The sequence below is a fragment of the Rhagoletis pomonella genome, unplaced genomic scaffold (assembly GCF_013731165.1).
Source record: "Rhagoletis pomonella isolate Grant_MI unplaced genomic scaffold, Rhpom_1.0 Rhpom_scaffold_00002, whole genome shotgun sequence".
Lineage (NCBI taxonomy): Eukaryota > Metazoa > Arthropoda > Insecta > Diptera > Tephritidae > Rhagoletis > Rhagoletis pomonella.
In genome coordinates this window covers 98591962-98614278 of record NW_023458556.1, presented here as the reverse complement: position 1 = coordinate 98614278, position 22317 = coordinate 98591962, and the positions used below count along the sequence as shown (strand labels likewise).

The 22317-nt window shown below is 36.7% G+C and overlaps 1 protein-coding gene across 1 annotated transcript; it reads right to left on the bottom strand.

Annotated features, from left to right (window-relative positions):
- Positions 1-12808: 12808 nt before the first annotated feature.
- On the bottom strand, positions 12809-13476 carry LOC118756336. Its single transcript, XM_036491108.1, has 2 exons — positions 13382-13476; positions 12809-13290 (listed from the first exon to the last, which is right to left on the bottom strand). The coding sequence occupies exon 2, from the start codon at positions 13280-13282 to the stop codon at positions 12809-12811; it is 474 nt and encodes a 157-aa protein (XP_036347001.1). The 5' UTR covers positions 13283-13290; positions 13382-13476.
- Positions 13477-22317: the final 8841 nt, after the last annotated feature.

The window sequence follows — 22317 nt, the reverse complement described above, 5'->3', positions numbered from 1 at the left end:
AAATTCAAGATAAATTGTTACTGTTTTTTAGCCTTCAATGCGATGCGCATATTTGTTCTCAGCGTATTAGGTTTTTCAGTAGTGGCGGGCAAACGCGCTCGGACGAGGCGTTATTGCCTTTTCGAAAAAGAATTAAGCCCGCGGGCTTTATTGCCTTTTGCCGGTGGGCATTATTTCCCTTTCGATATGGCAAAACGCCCGCAGGCTTCAATTCCTACAAAATTAAAAAAAGCCCGCCGGCGTTATTTCATCTTTATTGTGGCTCTTGTCTCCATTTTGGAATATGTACATCCAAAACCCCCTATTCTAAATAAAAACTAACTAATATGAAAACATTGAACTAAATATTTGTTATCCGTTATTATACGAAGAAACTGAAATTAACAAATTTCAATGCATATATTTAGTACACATGTATGTAAGTATGTACATGTGTATGAAAATAAAATAATCAAAGTTTCAACAAAAAAAGGAATATGAAAAAGTAAAAAGTTAAATAAATACTTTCGTCGGTTGTCGAATAATTTGACACAAAATGCTTTTATTACCATGTAGATTTAGTACGCCTACTGTGCTCTGCAAAGCAATCTGTGCAAAGTTTAAAATGATTGGCCGAGCTTCTCCTCCGACTGGCGGTGCGTGCCTTGATGTCACACAAACCACTTGACCACGATTTTCAGTCGCCTTCTCAGTTAAAACAACCCTTGCGTCATCCACATCTTCACAGTATTTCTGCGGCGTACAATGGGACTACAGCGGCCAAAGGTAGTAAAAACGGGTTAGCGTATTCTGAAAAAGTAATTTCGCAGATACATAGCAAAATATCCAGCGTACCCAAACCAAAAAAATAAATGCATAGTTGCAATCATGACACGAGCTTAAAGTAGAAACAATGGGAAAAAATAAATTTGTAAGAAAAAATTTTGATTTTGTCCCAAGTAATTTGAATAAATTTTTCCACTTGTGCGCATATATAAAAAGCCAATCTGATTGACGAGCAGTTTTTGAATATATCTGTGGTCAAGTATTGCTTTAAATTTTTATAAGTCTTGTGAAGTATATAAAATAGTTTACTTTTAAATTCTACATAATTTTGTGAGTATAAAATTTTTCGAGTGCTTACTTTAAAAAGGGATATTTAAAAAGGACCTAGGAAGCGAGCTAAATTATACTTAGGACAAGTAAACATTAAATATGCTCAAATACTTCCAGCTGCGAGGAACTGCGAGTTCAGCTTATATTCTTCCTTTTATAGACCCAGCTCTTGTAAAATTTATTGAATTTTTTTTGTAGAGCTGAAGTGAAAGACTCTGGTGTGTACATAAAATAAATAATATGCAATATAAAATGGAAATTGAAGAAGATGTAGATATTAACGACTCGCCAATCTATTAATCACATTCAACATTCAGCCAAAAATGAACGCTTCTCTGGACGAGATCCGTTTTCGATGGCAAGAGTCCTGCTGGCTTTAGCTCAGCTTTTGTTGTATAAAATGTAGGTAAAATTGAAAGTTTCAGTGTAAATACACATCCTCAACATAATTTAGTATGCAGGTATTGTAAAGGTTTTCGTTTTGTCATTTTTAAAATGAAGTAATGGGAACTTCTTTAGAAATAAAATAAATGTGCCTGTTGGAGCCAAAATTGTTGTGTAGAAGGTGGGCGGCGTAATAAGAATTTCTGTACTATCTTCCAAGTTGGAAAATTCAGACTTAAGCGGGTAGGGCACACCGAATTTCATAAAAAAAATATTTTTTTTTTATTTGCGCCTGTTTTTCTAGAATTACTGGACGATAATGTAAACCGATTTTGACGATATTTCAGATTTATGCTTTTCTCGTTAAAACCAGCATATTCTCTGAATTTCATCAAAATCGCATAACATTTACTATTTCCGCCCACAAGAGCTGTAGGCGTGGTAGCGCGTTGAATTTTACCATTTTCCAGATTTCTTCCTTCCTAAGTACCGCACAGCGCATATACGAAATTTCAACGAATTTCTAGTACGGTTACTACTTTTGGCCGCAGCTTATATGGGGACGTCCCACTGTGCGGCGTGGGTACACAAACAACCCCAGCTCCTTATCGTACATTCATATAGAGCATTTATATAATGTAAGTATATAAAAAATTAAAATTTCTAGCGTAATGGCGAGGGGGAGGAGAAGCGAGCCAGTTGGCGCTCAACTCGACGCGGCGCGGCAAGCGTTTGCGCGCCACCACTAAAAAACCAAAGACGCTGAGAAAAAATATGCGTATCGGATTGAGGGCTAAAAAACAGTAACAATTTACCTTGAATTTCCAATAATTCGCTTATCAGTTATTGGAAAAATACCGTTCTATTTTTGTGTATACTGCAGAAGGGAATTTAACGCAGAACTACACTGTATGCAAAAATATAGAGCACTTCGTTTAAAACAAGTTCCATTTTATGCAAATGTATGCCTGTATACATAATTGGAATGTTTCAGTAAAACAAAGCCAGAGAAAATACTACTCACGGGCTTTATTTACTTGTTTATGAAATAAATATAGCGGAAGTTATTTCCTTATTTTTTGGAAATAAAGCCCGCGGCCATAGTTGCTCTTTCGCAAATGAACTAAAGCCCGCGGGCATTATTGCCTTTTATTGATGGGCGGTATTTCCCCTTCGAAATGGAAATTACGCCGATGGGTTTTATTTCTCTTTTTTTTTTGGGAAATTAAGCCCATGGGCGTTATTTCCGCGGGCCTTGTTGCACTCCACCGCTTATTTCATGTGTAGAGCCATTAAAAAAATATTTGACACGAATCGAAAGTGTGCCACCAAATTTGATGTCTGATACGAAAAAAATGCCTCATATATATTTCATTACTACAACGCATAACCAAAAAACCTTCAAAATAAAAGTTTCGAGCAACGAAAAAAAATTTTCATTGAGAATAACTATTACTAAGCAACGTAAAGAAACAAAAGTCGAAAATAAAAGTTACGAGCAACGCAAAAAAAATTCCATTGAGAATAACTCTTATCATGCAACGAAAAAAGAAAAAAGTCGAAAACAAAAATTATGGGCAATGGAAACAATTTTGTCGTAGGAATAACTCTTATCAGCCAAAAAAAAAACGTCGCAAATAAAAGTTATGACGTGAAAGCAAAAAAGTTGAAAATAAAAGATATGACCAACGAAAAAATTTTAGTTTTGGAAATAACTCCTATAAAGCAACAAACAAATTTTTTACTGTCCTATGACCAACGTTTTCCACCTCCAAAAGATATCATAACAGTTATTTAGCGTCTCTGGAATATTGACTTGCAAGTACCGGAACTATTTCTTGCACGTTTATTTGCCCAAAATTTCTTCCACGGCTCGGCGCCAGTGAGTCATTCGCAATCGTATGCTGCGAATGCCGCATTATACTAAAGCCAGCCTTTCGGCATAACTGCCATACCTAAACAAAAGCGTTGGGCGGAGCGGTTTCGGACGCCTAGCGTTAGCGCCGAAGTGCCATACCTTAACAAAAGCGTCAACGCTACGTCAAATACAGAAATAACACCAACAACAAGCATAGGTTTGATTGTGTGTAACACGAAAACGCCAGTTTCGCCGTTTTCTGCAGCCGACTTCAATACCTAACGCCCTGCCAAAATCGGATTTTCCAAGCGCTCAGCGTTGACGCCGCGTTGTTTCGGTTTGCTTCATACAAATTGTATGGGCATGAGAATTTTTCGACAACCAGACATCGCTGACGCTTTTGTTTAGGTATAGCAGTAAGCAACTATTCCATATGAATACAGACTTGTACATATGCAAACCTTTTGCATATCATTATTGTAATAAATCAAACGTTCCAGCAACAAACTTGTATAAATACTGCATACGCATGTATTATATGGATACAAATGTACATACATATGTATGCTCGTAAATATGTATGTACATAATTTTATTAATTGTATCCCGTTTTGCAGTCTACATATGCAGTAGAGATGGTCGCGGAATACCGGGACCCGAGGGATTCAAACTAATTTTAAAATGGCTGCGATGGGCGGTATCAGGAAGCTTCCTCCTTATAAAACCCACAATTTCCAAAAACGTTATTTAACGCTTTTTAATTAAATATTGAGACAAAAACGATGGCGAAGCAAGACAGAATAAGAAGCAGTGTTGCCAACTCCAAAGGTCCCAAAATACCATTTTACTCTGAAAAACGCCCTGTTTCCCCCATTTTAAAATTCGAAAATCCCATTTATGAATATTGAATATTACAATTTTTTATATTCAATACCCCCTATCTGCACTTTTCACAAAAATGTGATTCTGATATAAAACTCCACCTAAGACTTAACTGTCATCGGTGATATTAATCCTGTCCTTGTATAACGCTTCTCAGAAGAATTTGCTATTAAATTGCAGTCAGAATTAACATCAGTGTGACAGGTAAGCACCGTTGCCAGTTTAGCCTGTTTGAGGCTAGATCTAGTTTTTTCTTTGTCGTTTAGCTTTGAAAGTAAGATTTAGCTTCGTGGCTTTTTTCTGACCTTTCCTTATTTTCAAACCAGCATTTTTTAACCCTTCTGTAGTGTTTGGAATTTACCCCTTCCTTTAATGTTTGGGGTCATTTTGACCCAATTATAGAAATTAGTAAATTTTAAGAAAAAAAGATTGAATTCAGTTAATATTTTATTTATCACATGCAGAAACTTTATCGACAAGTGCTGTATGCTTATCGGTTCAAAGTTGTCCTTAACTACTAAATAATAATTTGGGTAGAATGACGTAGAAACACTGTGGGTGTATGGAAAAACTATGTTGCCTTCTAGAAAGCAAATAAATGAAAAAAAAAAATATTTTATATTTTGCAAAACCACAGCTGATTATGTTTTTGACGAATAGACAACGCCACAGCTTATTTAAAATTACCTATCCCTGTAATTAAAGATGTAATTTTGACCCAATCATTGCAGAAGGATTAAGGGCAATGCTCCACAATATTTATAGTGGCACTAAAGTTTTCCAGTTCAGTTTTACTTGGCGAAATGCTCCGTCCGACGAAATTTTCTCAGCGAACTCGTTCTGTTTATACTTTAACAGTTTTTTCATGGGCTCTCAAGTGTCCCTATAAAACCAGGAAAAGCAAGGGGATGACGTCGAGCACTACATCGTGAGGGCGAAAGGTAGTTAGTCGCCGCTGCTATGCCTAGTCATTCGGGGTTCCTCAGCCTCTTCATCGCCTCTGCTATTGCGTCACATGCTGCCAACCATTCTTCGCTGCTTTGTAGCATAGCCTCCACGAGTGACTCAGGCGTCAAACTCTCGTCAGATATGTTGCGAAATCTGCATCTGCATACACTCAAAAAATATGTATTCTATTACATCTGCGGAAGTCGCATATGGGTTCCGGTTCGTGTTTGAATCGGTGAAGGTATGATTTGAAGCACCTGTGTCGAGTTAAATAGTTTGTCAAATAGAAATCGACTTCGCCGTTTAGTCTGCATTATTTTCGTGTATATACGGTTTGCTCTTCACAATGCATGTTTCTTCTTAGAGGAACTATTCAATTAAAACTCAGATACATTTTTTTTACGTTGGGAAAGATAGTAATATAAAAACCCAACGATGTTTATTTGGCTGAATTCAAATTACTACTACTCTTACATTTCTATTTCTTACATTCTTCTTTTACTCGACCTTCATTTATTTGCACATTTCGTTGATGCCACATCGCACCAAATTCGCTCAATTCTTAACAATCCCCCCGAAAAACTATCAGTTTTTCCAATGCTATAACCCCTTGGCCAGTTCTCAGATTCTATTTCTCTTCTGTGTTTATCGGCAGGATGCATATCTTTTGTATTGGCCTGTGTAAAATGTTCGTCGCAGTTTGAATTGCCACTGAGCGTACCAAATTATCCCTAATGGGATGAAGTTCTATTATACGGCCTATAGCCCATTGCGCAAGTGGAAAATTCTCACTCTTAATTAGCACCAACTGTCCTAAGCGCACTCGCTCCGATTCTCGTCGCCACTTCATGCGCTCCTGTAGTGTTATCAAATACTCGTTATGCCATCTGACCCAAAACGCGTTGATAATAGCCTGTCTCTCTTTCCATTGGTTAATGCCTTTAGCTGCTGAACTCTCTGGAATTGCGAACGGTAGCGGAAGAACAAGAGGTTCTCCGATTAATAGATGGCCAGGTTTTCAATTGATGTAAAGGGCGCGAATTGAGTTTCGCTTCGATTTGAGTAAGTAAAGTTGATAGTTGCTCAAAGGACAGTACTCGCAAACCAACAGCTCGAAATAGATGACGCTTCATCGACTTTACTGCAGCCTCGTAAATTCCACCCTGGTGTGGCGCTGCAGGGGTCATAAATCGCCATTCCGTACCTTTACCACTCAAATGCTGAAATACCTCCTTTTTGTACCACACCTCCGTTGCCTAACGTATCTCATTCGCTGCACCCACAAATGCTATGCCGTTGCCGCTATAGATTCTTTTGCAGCGACCTCGGCGAGCCACGAATTGTTCATAACACGTAATGAAAGCCACTGTCGTTAAGTCTGTCACCACATGCAGGTGAACTGCTCTTGATTTGAGGCATACAAAAACAGCAATCCACACTTTCTGTTTTATAAGCTGATTCCAATCCCTGTAAATCATTTAAATCTCCATCGGCCCGGCATAATCCACTCCTGAATGCAGAAAAGGATTACCTGCTCTTACTCGATCAGGAGGTAGATCCGACATCATTTGAACCTCAGTACGATGATTATGTCGTACGCAAATAACACATCTGTGCAGATAGCTTCTCAGTGCACTACGAAGGCGCGGAACCCAATAATTCTGGCGAATAAACTGCATCATGATCTGAACCCCGCCGTATTTTGTTTCTGTATGTGCGTGATCCATTATTAACAGCGTTGCCATTTTAGCCGTTTTCCGGCTAGATTTAGCCGGTTTTGATAGCAACTAGCCGGAGAAAATTCGATCTAGCCGGCAGCCGATTTGTTAGCCGGTTTGTAAAAAAAAGTTAGCCGTTTTTAGCCGATTTTACTATATGCCTAATTTTCAGGTGCAAAAAGTAAACAAGTTGTTCGAAAGCAATATTGCAGACCCAATGAAGATTTTTAATGAACTCAATGTTTTACTTTCGCATCTATGCTCCCTAGTGGTTATTAGCGCGGACACATTTGATCCTATATGCTCCCCGTTGGAACCATACCTTGCTCCATCTCCTCAGTTTTATTACAGTTTTGAATAGTATTTAAAAACAAAAGTAAGCACAAACGCTTCTGACCACGAAGCCGAGAAAATAATTCGAGAAAATGGTCGCTATTTTATTATCACTTTAATAAAGGAATTACGCCAACCCCTCCCTACAAATATTGCCACACTAAAAAAAAATGACTTTTTTCGGTTGGAAATGCATTAAGAGTAAGGGCCGGTTGTTCAATGTCCGGTTAAGCACAACTACTGCTTTATCGATCACATGTTACATGCATGATGTCGAAATCGTCGATAGTGTAGTGGTAGTGATAACCAGACATTGAACAACCGGCCCTAATTAAACCAAAAGTATTTGCTCAACTACATCAACAAAAACGCAAATATAATGCCGACGAAATAACATCCATAGAGATGCAATGGCAACGGTTAACGTTACATACCTGGAGTAATTTAGACTCAACTGTAAAATTTTGGGCCGAAGTTTATCAATTTCGAAATGCCCTAGGAGAAAACCCTTTTGCTGACCTTTGCAACCTAGTTTTTAGTTTTCTTGTTTTGCCTATAAGTAATGCAGAAGTAGAGCGAATATTTAGTTCAATGAATATAATAAAAACTAAGCAAAGAAATCCAATGTGCGTTAAAACGTTAAACGCTATTTTATATATAAGATACGGTTTAAAACGTGAAGAAAAATGCTGCCATAATTTTACTGTAGATGACGATCTCTTAAAATTAATGAATTCAGGTGATATATACAAGAGTGATTCATTTGATAATAAGGAATATACACTCGATATAAATTAATGGTGTTAACTAGTCTTTCGTTTCTTGCGATTTATTTAAATAAAGCATGTGGATTTTCACTAAAACATTTTAGCCGTTTTTTGCCAGAGTCTATGTGAAATTTCACTAAAATATTTTAGCCGTTTTTAGCCGCTTTTTTTGCCAATCTAGCCGGTCGGCCCAAAAAGTTCTGGCAACACTGTCTGGCACTATGTGCAAAGTTTCTCTTCTCTTAGATCGCCTAACTGCTAAATGGACTTTCAAATTTGATATGAATTTAAACAGATACGCTACAATATCTATCGCCCTGTTTAATTTGTCGACGTATTCAATTAACGGAACTCTATATATGTTTGCACGCGTTGTAATCCGGATTGGTTCCACAAACTCTGTCACCGCAAAGGCTCTAACTTCAACTTCAGCCTCCCCCACTGTGTTTGGCAGAAACACACACTGCGGAGTTAGTGATAACCAGTCCGGACCTTGCAGCCATAAATGGTTATGTATGTTTTCTGACGGACTCATGCCACGGCTTAGTAAATCAGCAGGATTATCCTTCGTGTTAACATATCTCCATTTCTTCACATCAGTGTTTGTTTGTATCGATGCTACCTTATTAGCCACAAACGTCTTCAGGTTTCGCGGTATCTTTTTTATCCAATGTAGCACCACCTGCGAGTCTGTCCACAAAGTGTAGGCAACTTTAGTAAATTCCATTTCTTTTATTACATAAACAAGCAAACGTGATAATAATTCTGCCGCCGCTAATTCCAGTCTCGGCACCGTAATTGTTTTCATTGGTGCAACACGTGTTTTTGATGTTAGTAATGTAATTTTCACCTGTCCATTTTCTTGCACAACTCGTATGTAGATTACAGCACCGTATGCCATCGTTGATGCATCAGAAAATCCATGTGTTTCAGTTTCCTTATCTATGTCTGTAGCAATCCATCTGTCCAGCGTAAATTCTTCAAGACGTCCGATGTCCTGCCAATAATTTTTAAACCTTATTGATATTTCTTCAGGTACAGGCTCGTCCCAATCTAAACCAATACGCCACAAATCCTGTATAATAATCTTGCCTAAAATAGTTACAGGGGAAATGAAACCATTCGGGTCATAGAGCTGAGCTACACAGCCTAAAATCTTTCTCTTGGTGATCACACCTTCTAGCTCTGGAGTCTTGACCATAAAGGTAAACTGATCCTGGTTGACCTTCCATCTCAAACCTAAGACCGATGCTTTCTCTTCATCCACAAACATGAACAATGGTTCTTCTTCTTCTGATCTCATTTCCTCTACGAGAATTTTTGAATTCGATTTCCACTTCTTCATTTCGAAACCACCACCTTTTAGAATATGATCAATGTCCTTTGCAAATCTTATCGCCTCGCTTTCATTCCTGGATCCGGTGGCGCAATCGTCCATATATAAATCATTCTCAATGACTTTAGAGGCGTCTGAGTGGTCCTTTGCCGCATCCCTCGCACACAGTATCACTGCTCGAACAGCATTAAATGCTGATGATGTCATACCGTATGTTACGACCTTCAACCAATATTCTCCTATTGGATCGTTTGTACTATCTCTCCAAAAGATTCGCTGCAAATTCCATTGCCTTTGGACTATTCGCACTTGGCGGAACATCATTTTTATGTCGCCTATGATACCAATTTTATGCCTACGAAATCTCGTTGCAACTTCTCACCTAGCAGTTGTACTTCATTGACAGAAATACCCCTATCTGTGCGGCAGCTAGCATCGAACACTACTCTGAATTTTTTCGTCACAGAGTGATGCGGAATGTAATAAACCAGTTCTCCTGGTTCAGCTGTCCTCGACACCAGCTCCATATGTCCCAGCCGCTCGTATTCTTTCATAAAGTCAGTATATTGTTTCTTTAGCTCAGGATCTTTGTCTAATCTTCTCTCTAATAACGTAAATTGACGCAAAGCTATTTCTTTTGAACTACCAATGCCGCCAATGTTCTCTCTCAATGGAATCGTAACAGCAAACCTGCCCGTAGCATCTCTTGTATATGTTTCCATAAATATCTTTTCCACCCTTTCTTCTTCTTCAGTTCGCTTTGAGAACGTGGCTACTTGATCAAGCTGCCAGAATCGCCTGATCAACTCACCCAGTTCTTCAACACTTGTGCAACATGTATATGAAATCATATCCCGTGTTTCAATACCGCTTCGCCTCTCATGCGCTCCACAGACTACCATACCCAAATGTGTCTCGAGGTAAATCATGCCATTAGAGTCATGTGAATGCACGGCGATCAAAATCTTTGCAAAAATTTTGACATTGAGCACCACTTGCACTATGCCGGGTGCCAAATATTCTGGATCAGCGAGTGGTGCAGCAAATGTAGCTGTCACTGGTTTCAACTCGCAATCAGCATTTGGTAGCATTGGTTGCCAATTGTTTTCCTTAGGTAGAACCCAAAATTATTCCTCTATGTATCCATCTGATTGGAACCATGGTCTTATCTTAAGAACTGTGCGTCGATTGACACGAAACGACTTCCCCTCTATAGCGACCATCTTGCGCGATGCTGGCAAGATCGGAAACTGGAAACTGTCACAGAGACAAGCAGCAACAAAGTTTGGCTGTACGCCACAATCTAGCAGCGCTCGAACTGGCCCGAAAATCTGACCATTTGCTTCTAGTCTTATAGATACAGTGGGCAACAAAGCAGGCCACGAATCCAACTTAAAATCAAAAGACGTAGAATAGTTTACACTGGAGGTTATTTACGTTATTTTAATAATTGTTGTTGTTTGTCTAGTAAACTCATTTAGATGTCGACTTTCTTTATCTCTTCATTAATGGTATCAAGTTCATCTGCGATATTTGATTGTACAGGGTGAGCATACCCAACTTCCGAACTACGATGCCGTTTGGCGCTTTGAGCTCCGAATTCGCCCTTGACCTTACTTCTGCGATGACTATCTTCAACCTTAACCGCTAGTGCTTGTTTTGACACTTCCCTCATTGGACAAAGCAAGATCTTATGTTTAATCTGCCCTGGACAACGAGAACACCCATTCTGAAAACAATTACCAGCTCCGTGCCCTTTCTTGAAACAATTCTGGCAGATATTGTTTCTTCTTACAAGTCCTCACGAGATCTTAAGTTGAGCGCAACAAAATCATCGCATATCCATAGTGGATGATCACCACTACAGGCGACACATGGAAATGATCTCTTACCTAACAAACTGCTTTGGTTCGAATTTTCACCTTTCGTTATACGTTGACGTTTACTACCTGTGCTTCGGTCATTGTTATAAACTGCCTTGCCGTCTTGTGGTCGTAAATTACGTACATCTGCAACAGCTGCACCGTTCGCGCTTTGGAATTGTTAAAACTAAAGTGTTGGCGAGATCATTTGTTTGGTGGCCGAATTTGGATCGCGGCATAGAACAGCTAATATCGAACTGCGATCATACATTTTTATTTGACTATCGCTGTACTAAGCATTGCTCTACAGGTGAATCCCCGGCGAAATTACTACTAGGACGGGAATTGAAAAGTAGGTTGTCTTTGCTTAAACCGCCGCTAGTCAAAGAAAAGATTTGCGAAAGCCAACAATTAAATATTAAAAACCGAAAGGGTAAGAGGGAGGTGCGTTTTGATAACGGGGCGAAGGCGTACGTTCGCGATTATTCTAGTCCGAATAAGATTGACTGGCGGCAGGCTACAGTTGCTAAACGCATGGGTCCTCGGTCTTATCATTATATTTTAGCGCACAACAACAAAAGTATTAAGCGACACATAGATCAGATGATTCCTGGCGGGGAAAGCGAAAATAATCAGAGCGTAGTGAAAACTGCGGTCGGAAACAAATTACCGCTTGCAGTTGCATCTAGTGTGAGAGAAAGAGAAACTCATCAGGTCTCAAACACTTCGACTGTTGGTGAGGAAGGAGAGGCGCTTGATCTGGCAACGGCTCAAAAGGGTAGAAGTTTGCGTAAACATCAGCGTATTAATTACAAAGAATAATGTGCACCGATTTATTACACATTTAAAAAGAAAATAGTTTGAAGTGAATTGATAAGCAAAATACTATTAGATTAAGATACACCTTTACATATGGATCCAAAATACTTAGCGTAAAATATAAAAGTGAATTTTTAAATGAAATTTCTATTAATGAGGCCGGTTTTTAAACTTGTGGGGAGGAGTTTTAGAGTAGTGGGCCTAAGCGGGTTAAAAAAGCATTGAAGTACTATTACCTTCTCTAGTGGTAATCGGCATACTAATACACCCTCTAGTGGTAAGCGGTATATAACTATACTCCTGTGAATTAGCCTTAAGAATGCATTGTTAACGAAGAGAATAATAATGCAGTCGCAATCTACTTGTCAAGCAAAACGCATTGGAAATACATTACATTAACTAAGGCAGCTGCTTGACGATCCAAGAAATCTAGCATTTGTTTAACAGTCGCTGTTTCTGTCTCTCGTTGCAGCTCCCACTGCTTACTCGTATCAGGATCTAACCTTTCATGCAGCATATGAACTATAATCATATCCCAAGCATCGACCGGAATTCCTTGAGCTCGGAGCTGTCGTAACACTTCATGTGTCACATTGCACATTCGCTGAAGCCCATGAGCCCATGGGAACCCTCCTATAACTGGCAAACGAATAAACTGCCATAAATGTTCGCGACAAATTGGATATTTGCGGTCATACAGCTGCTTGAGCCGCTCCCATGCCTTTATATAATTATCATCTGTAAGCTACCATTCACCTAGTATTTGTGCAGCTCTACCAATGAGCGACTTTTTTAAGTAAGACAATTTAAAGGCTATTCTTATTTTCATGTATGGCATTCTTATTTTCATGTATGGCAGCAGAAAACCGGTGACGGAACCCAGGCCACATAGTTAATGTTCCGTCAAAATTACCCCAGGTATTTTTTAAGTCATGCTGTTGATATGGTATGTTTACCTGGACCGCGAAGGGCTGCTGCTCATGCAGAATTGGCGCTGACACAGGTGTGAGCTCCTTGATCTTAACAGCCAACAGGGCTTGTGCCGTAAAATAGCGCGACTCCACTAAAGCTGCGATTTCGTCATATGTACTTGCTTGTGTAGCATCGTGATCCAACTGCTTCTCATGTTCATCTACAAATCGTGCATAATAAGCTTCCGGCTTCTCAGCGCGAACTTTCCCTTGCTCCAGCGTTGCGTTTTTGAACTCGGCATGTTGGCAGTATTCCATGATGCGCGAAATTGACTTGCATAAACTGTCCAAAAGATCTTGTCCTCCCATTCTGCTGTCTATACAATTAAAAGAATATGTTAATTTTCCCATTTCTAATCTTTATACACTTTTCTGTACTTCTACAAAAAGTAGAGTAGATGGACTCACTGTCTTTCAACAATCTCTCGTCAAAATAACAATAAAGATTTTCTCTATTCACTAGTAAATATTTCTCAAAATTTTAGCGCGTTATGTTCTTGTCACAAACTATCCTTTTCACGATTTACCAAATAATTTCATCATCAACGCTTCTTAGACGACGCCAGAATCTATCACGATACGACTGCTATTCTTTCATTCTGATACCTTCTAGAATATCATCCAAATGGATTTCAATTCCAGAACATCCGTTATTTTTCTTGTCGCTTGACGCCGTCGTATTGCCGTGTGTATGTACTTTTGGCAATTTCTCTGTATCTCTTAAAAGGGGCAACTATCTGTCGTCACACCAAGCACATACATACATATCTATCTCAAGAGAAATAAATACCGTCTAGTGGACTGTAACACATAGTACGTGCACATACACATATACGCAAATATATGTATGTATACGCATGGCATACTTTTCTCATCCTCTTTCTTTTACATAATCCTTTCACAAATTCTATAGAATTCCATTCTCTTTGCTCTTTTCACCTTTACCATTTTCAAGGAATAATAATTTTTTCTTCTCGCAACAATTCTGACATCATCTGTCCCTACTATTCTTAAAGATGATCAAACGAATTCCCCTCCGAGCTGCAATGTTTCAAAAGAGGTCGGTTGCCATTAATATAGTTGTTGTCACAGACGCGCCTCCAGCTTATATTTCGTGCCCCGCTGAAACTATTCAAAAGCGCATAAACACGCGTATATGTATGTGTGCATACACATACACAGCTCAACGCCTCCCCAACGAACACCATTACATTTCACAGGCCGTTGATGCCACATCGCACCAAATTCGCTCAATTCTTAACAATGCGCGCTCGAATTGAAACATCCACGATTGTTATAGTATAGTAATGTATGAAGATATTTGGTGGTACACTACTTTGTCTTTAAGTACTATGGGTTTTCAGACTCTAAAAAGAGTCCTCTTTATTATTAAGATGGTTTTGTTAAACGGTATGGTGTTCAAAAATGTTTGTACAAGGCTTTCATAAAATTTCATGATCGTCAGTACTTTGTCGAGATATTTACATTTTTGCTGCTCGGTGGTACATTTGTACAACCTCTTTATACATAAGAGTTAATGAAATGTTGAAAGGGCTGGCCTTTTTTAACCTTTCTTTTTGGAGCCATTTAGCTTTTTTTAGCTTTTTTATTTGGCCGATCTAGCTTTTTTATTTTTGAAGTCCTGGCAACACTGCAGGTAAGTCACAGATGGGTTCTAGCACAACGAAGTAGTTCTTGTGAAATTTGCAGATAGAGGGTATTGAATATAAGCCCTCGATATATCTGTGGTCATAACCAATAACCGCCTAAGTCAAAACGGTGACAGGTAACAAGATCAACGGAAATAAGTTCAATTGACTTTATTTCCCACCCCGGTGCGAAATAAAGTCAATTGACATTATTACCTTTTCAAAAGCGAAATAAAGTCAACAAAAGTTTGGAAATAAAGTCATTGGCGCTATTTCCTCATTCAAATGGAAATAGCGTCAACAATGCTTAAAGTATGGCGATTCATAGAAAAAATGTTGTTCTTACAATAAACATTGCCCCGTAAGTGTTGTTTTTTAATAGATGACAAAGGTTATTGCCAAATCCTCAGTGTGGTGATATTAATCCACACACAATCAAGAACTACCACCAATTGATTTTATTAAAAAAATTTAAATTACGAATATGTAAAAACACGATGCGAAAAACTAAATGCAAAGCACAGCTGGGATATGATAAATATTTGAAAAAAGAGTGTAGAAATGATCCAGAACTTGCAAAACATGTTTCGTTTCCACAGAAATAAAGCGAACACTATTAAATCGAAGAAACAGTCCATGTCCAAAAACTCCGGAGTAACACTGAACGAATTCTGTGTTTTAAATTAGCATATTTTGAACGAATTCGGAATGTCTAAGGTGGAAAAGAAACCAACCTTTCTATAAGGAAACAATTATAGAAAAGGAATTTTCTTACACTGTATTCATGTCTCCGCCAGCAATTTGTGACATCATTTAAAAGCAAGGCGAACAACGACACTATTTATTAGATGGCACATTCAAGCCAATGTGCCAAAATGCGGGTATAAACAATTATTGATTTTTTAATATCGGAACCGAAATCATGTAAATTAATTGATTGGTTTTCACACACTTTAGAAACAGAAATTGTATGCTTTTTTACTGCAGACAAGTTGTTGCCAAAAGACAGCAGAAATCTTTCAATCAGGGTTGCCAACTATCTTTAGTTATGAGGTGCCATATTGAGGATAAAAAAGATCCAAAATGTGGCAAATAGAAAAATAAAAGTGCCAAAAAGGGTGCCATTCCTTTTAATCATTCACATTTAGCAATAAAATAAAACCACCTTTTCAAAACAAAAGTGCAATGATAAAATAAGATAAACCAGATGAATAGCCTTTATAAATTAGAAAATTTTAGTTCAGAAAAAGAAGTGCACGCAAAGGATTTCACAAAAATGTATTGAAATGTTATTTGTTTTACAAAAGTGCTATTTTGGCACTTTGTGCCAAATTGAAAAATTAAGTGCCATTTGAAGTAAAATAGGGACAAATGGCACGGTTTGAGCCAAGTTGGCATCCCTGCTTCCATTAACTTACAAATATAAAAATATGAAATATCGAGGGCTTGAATTCATTAATACCCTCTATCTGCAATTTGCACAAAAACTAATTTGTGATTTTAGAAACCATCTGGGACTTATTACCTGTCGTTATATAAGGTATCATTAATATCACCGATGACAGTTAAAGCTTAGGTGGATTTTTATATCAGAATCTCATCTTTGTGAAAAGTGTGCAGATAGGGGGTATTATTGAATATAAGCTCTCGATGTTTAAAATATATAAAAATATTATTTAACGTATACAAAAAATAAATCTACCTGCGTTACAGCACGGCGGGAGACGGGGAAGGGGGGGCCGCGGCGAAGCTAAGCAAATTTAATATTTGAAAGAGTAATAATGTCAATGGATTTTATTTCGCTCTTAAAAAGGTAATAATGTCAATTGACTTTATTTCGCACCAGGGTGGGAAATAAAGTCAATTGACCTTATTTCCGTTGATCTTATTACCTGTCACCAGTCAAAACACCTGAATTCGAGAAATAACGTTTTATACTTTTCTCGTAACGTTAGTCTTATGGGGAAACCAAAAAATTTTTGCCTATAACTTTTTAAGTAGCCTAGCTGGCGAGATGGGGATTTCAAGTACGCAAGGAATAGGAGTTTAAGAATACGATAGCATATATAACTCCGTTCTTTCTTAAGTCGACTTAGGTGGTTATTGCTGGTGACCACAGATATAAAGAGTACTGATAGCAGCCAGCTCCAGATCTGCGGTTTTCACTTTTCTTGCGTTGCACATGTCCTTACGGTCGTCTCTATGGCTTTAAACACAGCCGCAATTCGACTATCTCTGATACAATATTTTTTCTATTAAGTTAACAAGGCTTTTCTGTGTATTGAAGGCGAAAGTTCATAGACCTTAAACCAGTGCCTTTTATTGGTGGGCGCTGTTTCCTCTTTGAAATGGAAATAACGCCCATGGGATTTATTTCTCTTTTTTTAGGAAATAAAGACCATGGGCGTTATTTCAGCGGACCTTATTGCACTTTACCCTGATTTACATAGTGGAGACCAATAAATTAGGGATTTAAAGTCATACCATCGTAATCCCTGATTAATTCTCTATAAAAACCAAATTTTTGAACTTCGGTTCTAAAATTGGCACGTCCATTTCTAAAGGATTATTTGATTAAAGACTCATTCTGGTAAAAGTTAATGTATTGAAATAAATAATAAGAAAAATAGGTTGCAGAATTTTACTATTGTTTTACATATTGAATAAAACATATTTCAAAAATTACAAAGTATTTAGATTGCAGAAGTTACTTTTTCAAATTCATGATGTATCGTGATACAAAAAAGAAGGTAGTTTCATTTAATGACATTCGTTGCAGTTGTTAACCATTTGACTTTTAATAAAATTATGACATTTCATCAAATTCATGCTGCCTGATCACGAGAAGTAATACTTTTTTCCAAAGCAGATTTCCTCGGTCCACTCAACAATTTGGAATATGATGGACTTGAAAATTTTGCCAGCTACATAATTGCGAATATGGGGTTGACGAAACTAGATTTCACAACGCATGAAGAAAGTTACCAAATGTATACTTATGTTAATTGATTATAATTATCGGAGGGCGGTCTTTGAAAGCCGAGTTTTTTTGCACACATTGGAAATTTTATATTCAAAATTTGTTGAAGTTAATGGTGATACACTAACCACAAAGCCTAATTTTTTGCAAAATCCGATGAGAAACTTAAAAGTAAATTTGGAACAAAATATTATAAACAGGTTTCATTTGGAAAGAATATTCTTTAGAATTAGATTTTTAAATCGCAAAGATTGCATATTTTAATTAAAAAAACGTGCGAACCACATAAGTAAAAAAGTTACTAAGCACTGATAATGATGTTTGATTTGAAATATTATTAAATTGGTATAAATGTGGGAAAGAAAATACTCCGACTTATTGTTTTAATATAATCACTAGGGAAGACAAAAATATGCACAAAAAACTTAATTATATGATCATTAAAATTACTTCAAAATATTAAAAATATGCTTGATATATGCCCCAAAAATGTATATAACGAAAATTTTTTCGATTAACCCATAAAAAGTTTTTGTACATACATACAAAATGTATTTATTATGTTTAATACACCTTGCATACATATATGATTTGAAAATGAACGCTCTACGTCACAAGACTTTGTTGGATAGAATTTAAAAGATGACAATTCTCCAGGTGAAAATATTGAAGTGTTGCTTCACACAAAATATTTTTGTTGCTGATATTGAGCAGTTACAATAGATGCAAAATAAAACTCCCTACTCAGTTCGCAACAAACCTGAGGCTGGATTCTGTAGCTGTGAGAAAATGTAGTGTACACCGAGTGCCAAACTCACAACCAAGAACTCACCGATTAAAACTCAGTGAGTTTTTCGAAAGATAAGTGTACACAATTTTGACAGTTAAAACTCATTCACACACTTGCTGGATCGCAAAATGAAGAGTGCACATAATTGTCAGTGTATACTTGAAACTCACAATTACAGAATCCAGCCCCTGAAAACTGTTAAACAGCTATAGCTAAAAACGAAAACTTTTTATTGAATTTTTCAACCACGGAAACCGGTTTAGCGCGAAACTTCACTATCAGGAAACAACAGTCGAAGTATTTTTACGAGTATATTAAAATTGTTTACTAAAAAATAACGGGGCTTTCCGTTGTTTGTCAGCTTTTTCTTTTTGTCAAGTAAACAAACCTCGTCAGCAACCCTGGCTATCTCCGCAAAGGTATCGTCAGATGAAATTATGCGAAAATTAATTAACTTATTACCAAAATAATAATTTTTGTGCATTTTTATGCTTTTTTGCTAAAATGTGCAGTTTGTGTCATAATATGCATTTTCATATGCGATATGCATTCGCATATTTTTGTCTTCCCTAGTTATAAAAGGGGCAAGGCCGATAAGAATACTCGCAATTTATGAAACTTCAAAAAAAGTATTATCCGTCAAAAGTTGTTTATTGAAACTACCTTCTTTTTTATATGATGGTATGCCGATTCTGTGCACTTGATAAATTAAAAATGTTCATAGTTTGTAAATTTTGTATTATTTATCAAGAATTGGGATTCTAGCATATAAATCAAAAGCTCTTTTCTTGACAAATTATCAAGATTGAAAATATTATTAACAAGCATTTACAAATTGAAATTTCATGTGAAAATTGTAAATTTTGTATGTACATATGTATATTTAAAAAAAATTGTTTCTGTCATTAAAATACTGCATGTGCCGGCATTTGAACCGGCGACACACGGAATTATACCTAGTCATCGTACAGTTCCATAAGTAACGTAACTCTTCTTCTTACCGTTTTTTCTGGTAGGCTGCAAGTGTGTCTTTGGCAGGGTGTAGGTATGTTTTTGGTTAGTGTATTGGTGTTTTTGGTTCAGTGTGTTAGTGTATTTTGAATAAATTGTAATATAAATGGATGAAATTGTAATAAAAAAGGAAGCAATTGTAAAAGAGAACACCAAATGCCAAAAAACAGGTGATCTCAGCTGTAGGCATTTTTTGGCAATCAGCTGTTAGGGTTTTTAGATTGGAAACTGTGCGATGATTATAGTCGACATCTCTACCTACTCGGCTACGTCAGTCGAAAGCTTTTTTGTTTTTAAATACATATTTTTCAAATGTGACAATGAAAGCAGTTCCACTCATGCGGAAATCAGTTCCCCTCATGTGGAAATCGTAGAGCTTTTTATATAAATATTGGCACAGAATGCGATGGGAGCTTTTACTTGATAAAAATCTTAATACAATTTGTTTACAGATAATTTATCAAGAAAACACAGAATTGGGAGGTTAGTGTTTTTAAATTGCTAGAATACAAGTATGTATGTAGTATCTATCGCGTCCCCTAAGCACCTTGGCCATATAACGTTGTAATGGATTATCAGCATAAACCACAAATTTATAGTAAGTTTGACACATGTTAGATAAGAGTCAAAACTGAGTACAAGTTAAAGAAACAATTTAATGAAAAAAGTGGAGTTGTCGAATGTCGAGGACAGAGTGATATTAGCTATTATTAATGTACTTTTTAAAGAATTCTTGTTTAAAACATACTTAGATTCTTATGTCTAATTTTGAGCCACGGAAAGAAAATTTCCTTAGAAAAACTCTTACTAAGCAACGTTAAGCAACAAAAGTCGAAAATAAAAGTTACGAGCAACGAACAAAATTTTCATTGAGGATAACTCTTATCATGCAACGTAAAATTAAAAACGTCGAAATTAAAAGTTATGAGCAACGGAAAAAATTTTGTCTTGAGAATAACACTTACTTAGCGACGTAAAAGCAAAAAAGTGGAAAATAAAACTTTTGAGCGACGGAAAAAATATTATATTGTGAATATCACTTATAGGGGAGCAAAACTTATTTTGGGTTAAAAATAACTTATGTAAAGTAACGAAACCTTATTTATATTTAATTTAATAGTTATGGACCAACTTTTTTTTTATATTCCTTATAACAGTTATGTCTCTGCAATATTCTTATCAAGTCTCATCAAAACATTCCTTGTCGTTTAAAGGATAAATAGAATGTCGCATTATACTAAAGCCAGCTTCTCGACACAAGCTACTATTTCATATGAACACATTACACATTACATTAAAGAAATTAATAAACGTCCAGCAATGCGATCGCAATCTGACACAGACTTTAGTGTTTGGCATAGTAATGATCCTCCATTAATCTCCCCTCTCTACGATAATTTTAGGAGGTCACGGATCGAGTGTTTTTTCCCCATAGGAATTACACGTAAGAAAATGATATAATTTTCTAAGATTAATCGAAACATGCCATTTAAGTATAATATGATTATTAAGTATCAGATATTTAAAATTCCGAAATTATCATTTTTAATCGCTTGCCCTGTTTGGATCAAATCTAGTAATTACCAAAAAATAAATTGGAATTTAAGGAATCTGAGCCTGTATATCACTTTAATGGCGTGTAATCAATATATTCTTAGAGTCTCGAACGTTTTGAATGATCCTAGAAAATTATATCGACCTCAAAAGAGAATAACTCATTTTCTTACGTGTAATTCCTATGGGAAAAATGAACACTCGATGCGCGACCTCTTAGAATTGTTGTGGAGAGGGGAGATTCATGGAAGATCAATACTTTACCAAATACCAAAATCTGAGTCAGATAGCGGTCCCATTGCAGGAGTTAAATTTTTTTTTCACGCGGTCTTATGAACATACATACCTTATTCCCTTGGTACATGTTCAAAGGGGGTATTTGAAAATGACTTTATGTGTAATATATGTATGTATGTACACATACAGATATAAAAAACAAAAGGTTACTATAAATTTACGTTCAATAACTGATACTTCATTGAACTTTAAATCAAGGTATGGAAATTAAGCATACATAGATACATACGTATGAATGTATATAGGTAAGTACATTTGTATGTATGTATACATATTTACATGTGCACGATTATGTTAATACATACCCTGCATAAAATGAAGCTAACTTGAAAATAACTTAAAACTTATTTGGGTTCAGCTGCTATTTACTATTAGCTGTGTAATCTTGCATTAGGTGTCAACTAACTTATAACTAAATAAAAAGTTTTTTCTTATAGCGGTCATCTCTCGGCAGGCAATGGCAAACCTTTGAATGTATTTCAGTCTTGGAAAACAGCTTCTCATAAAAATGAAATCGCCGTTCGGAGGCGGCGTAAAACTGTAGGTTTGTGTCGGGAATGATAGAATACAATATTGCGCATTCCCGACGGCGATGACATTTGTGGATTAAAAGTAGCGAAGCCGAATAGGAGGATAAAAGAGAATGTGAGATTAGTCAACTATCTTAATATTATACTTTTCAATAGGAAACGTGTTTTAATTGCTTAAAATTTTGAAAATATATGATTTGTAATAAAAATTGAGAAAGGAAATGTGAAAAACGGTGATTTTAGTAAAAGTATAGTAAATTTCAGTGCATTTAAGGTTTTTAAGACCTTGTTTAAAAAATTGGCAAAACCAAAATAGCGGTTTGCGAAATGCGCCACCTTCTGTTTGCTACATCGTGGGTTTGTGTGACAACATCAAGGCGCCGCCACAAATCGGGGGAAAAGGTCAGCCATATAAAGTGCTATCTCGTTAATCCAGACACGCGGTGGTTCGGACACATCTATAATCCGGACACTGCTACAAGCCGGACAATATTACATTTTTTACTCTATAGTTCGGACACTAAATTGAATAA

Coding starts and splice junctions, on each gene's coding strand:
- LOC118756336 (XM_036491108.1), bottom strand. CDS start 13,282: ATGGGAGGACAAGATCTTTTGGACAGTTTATGCAAGTCAATTTCGCGC.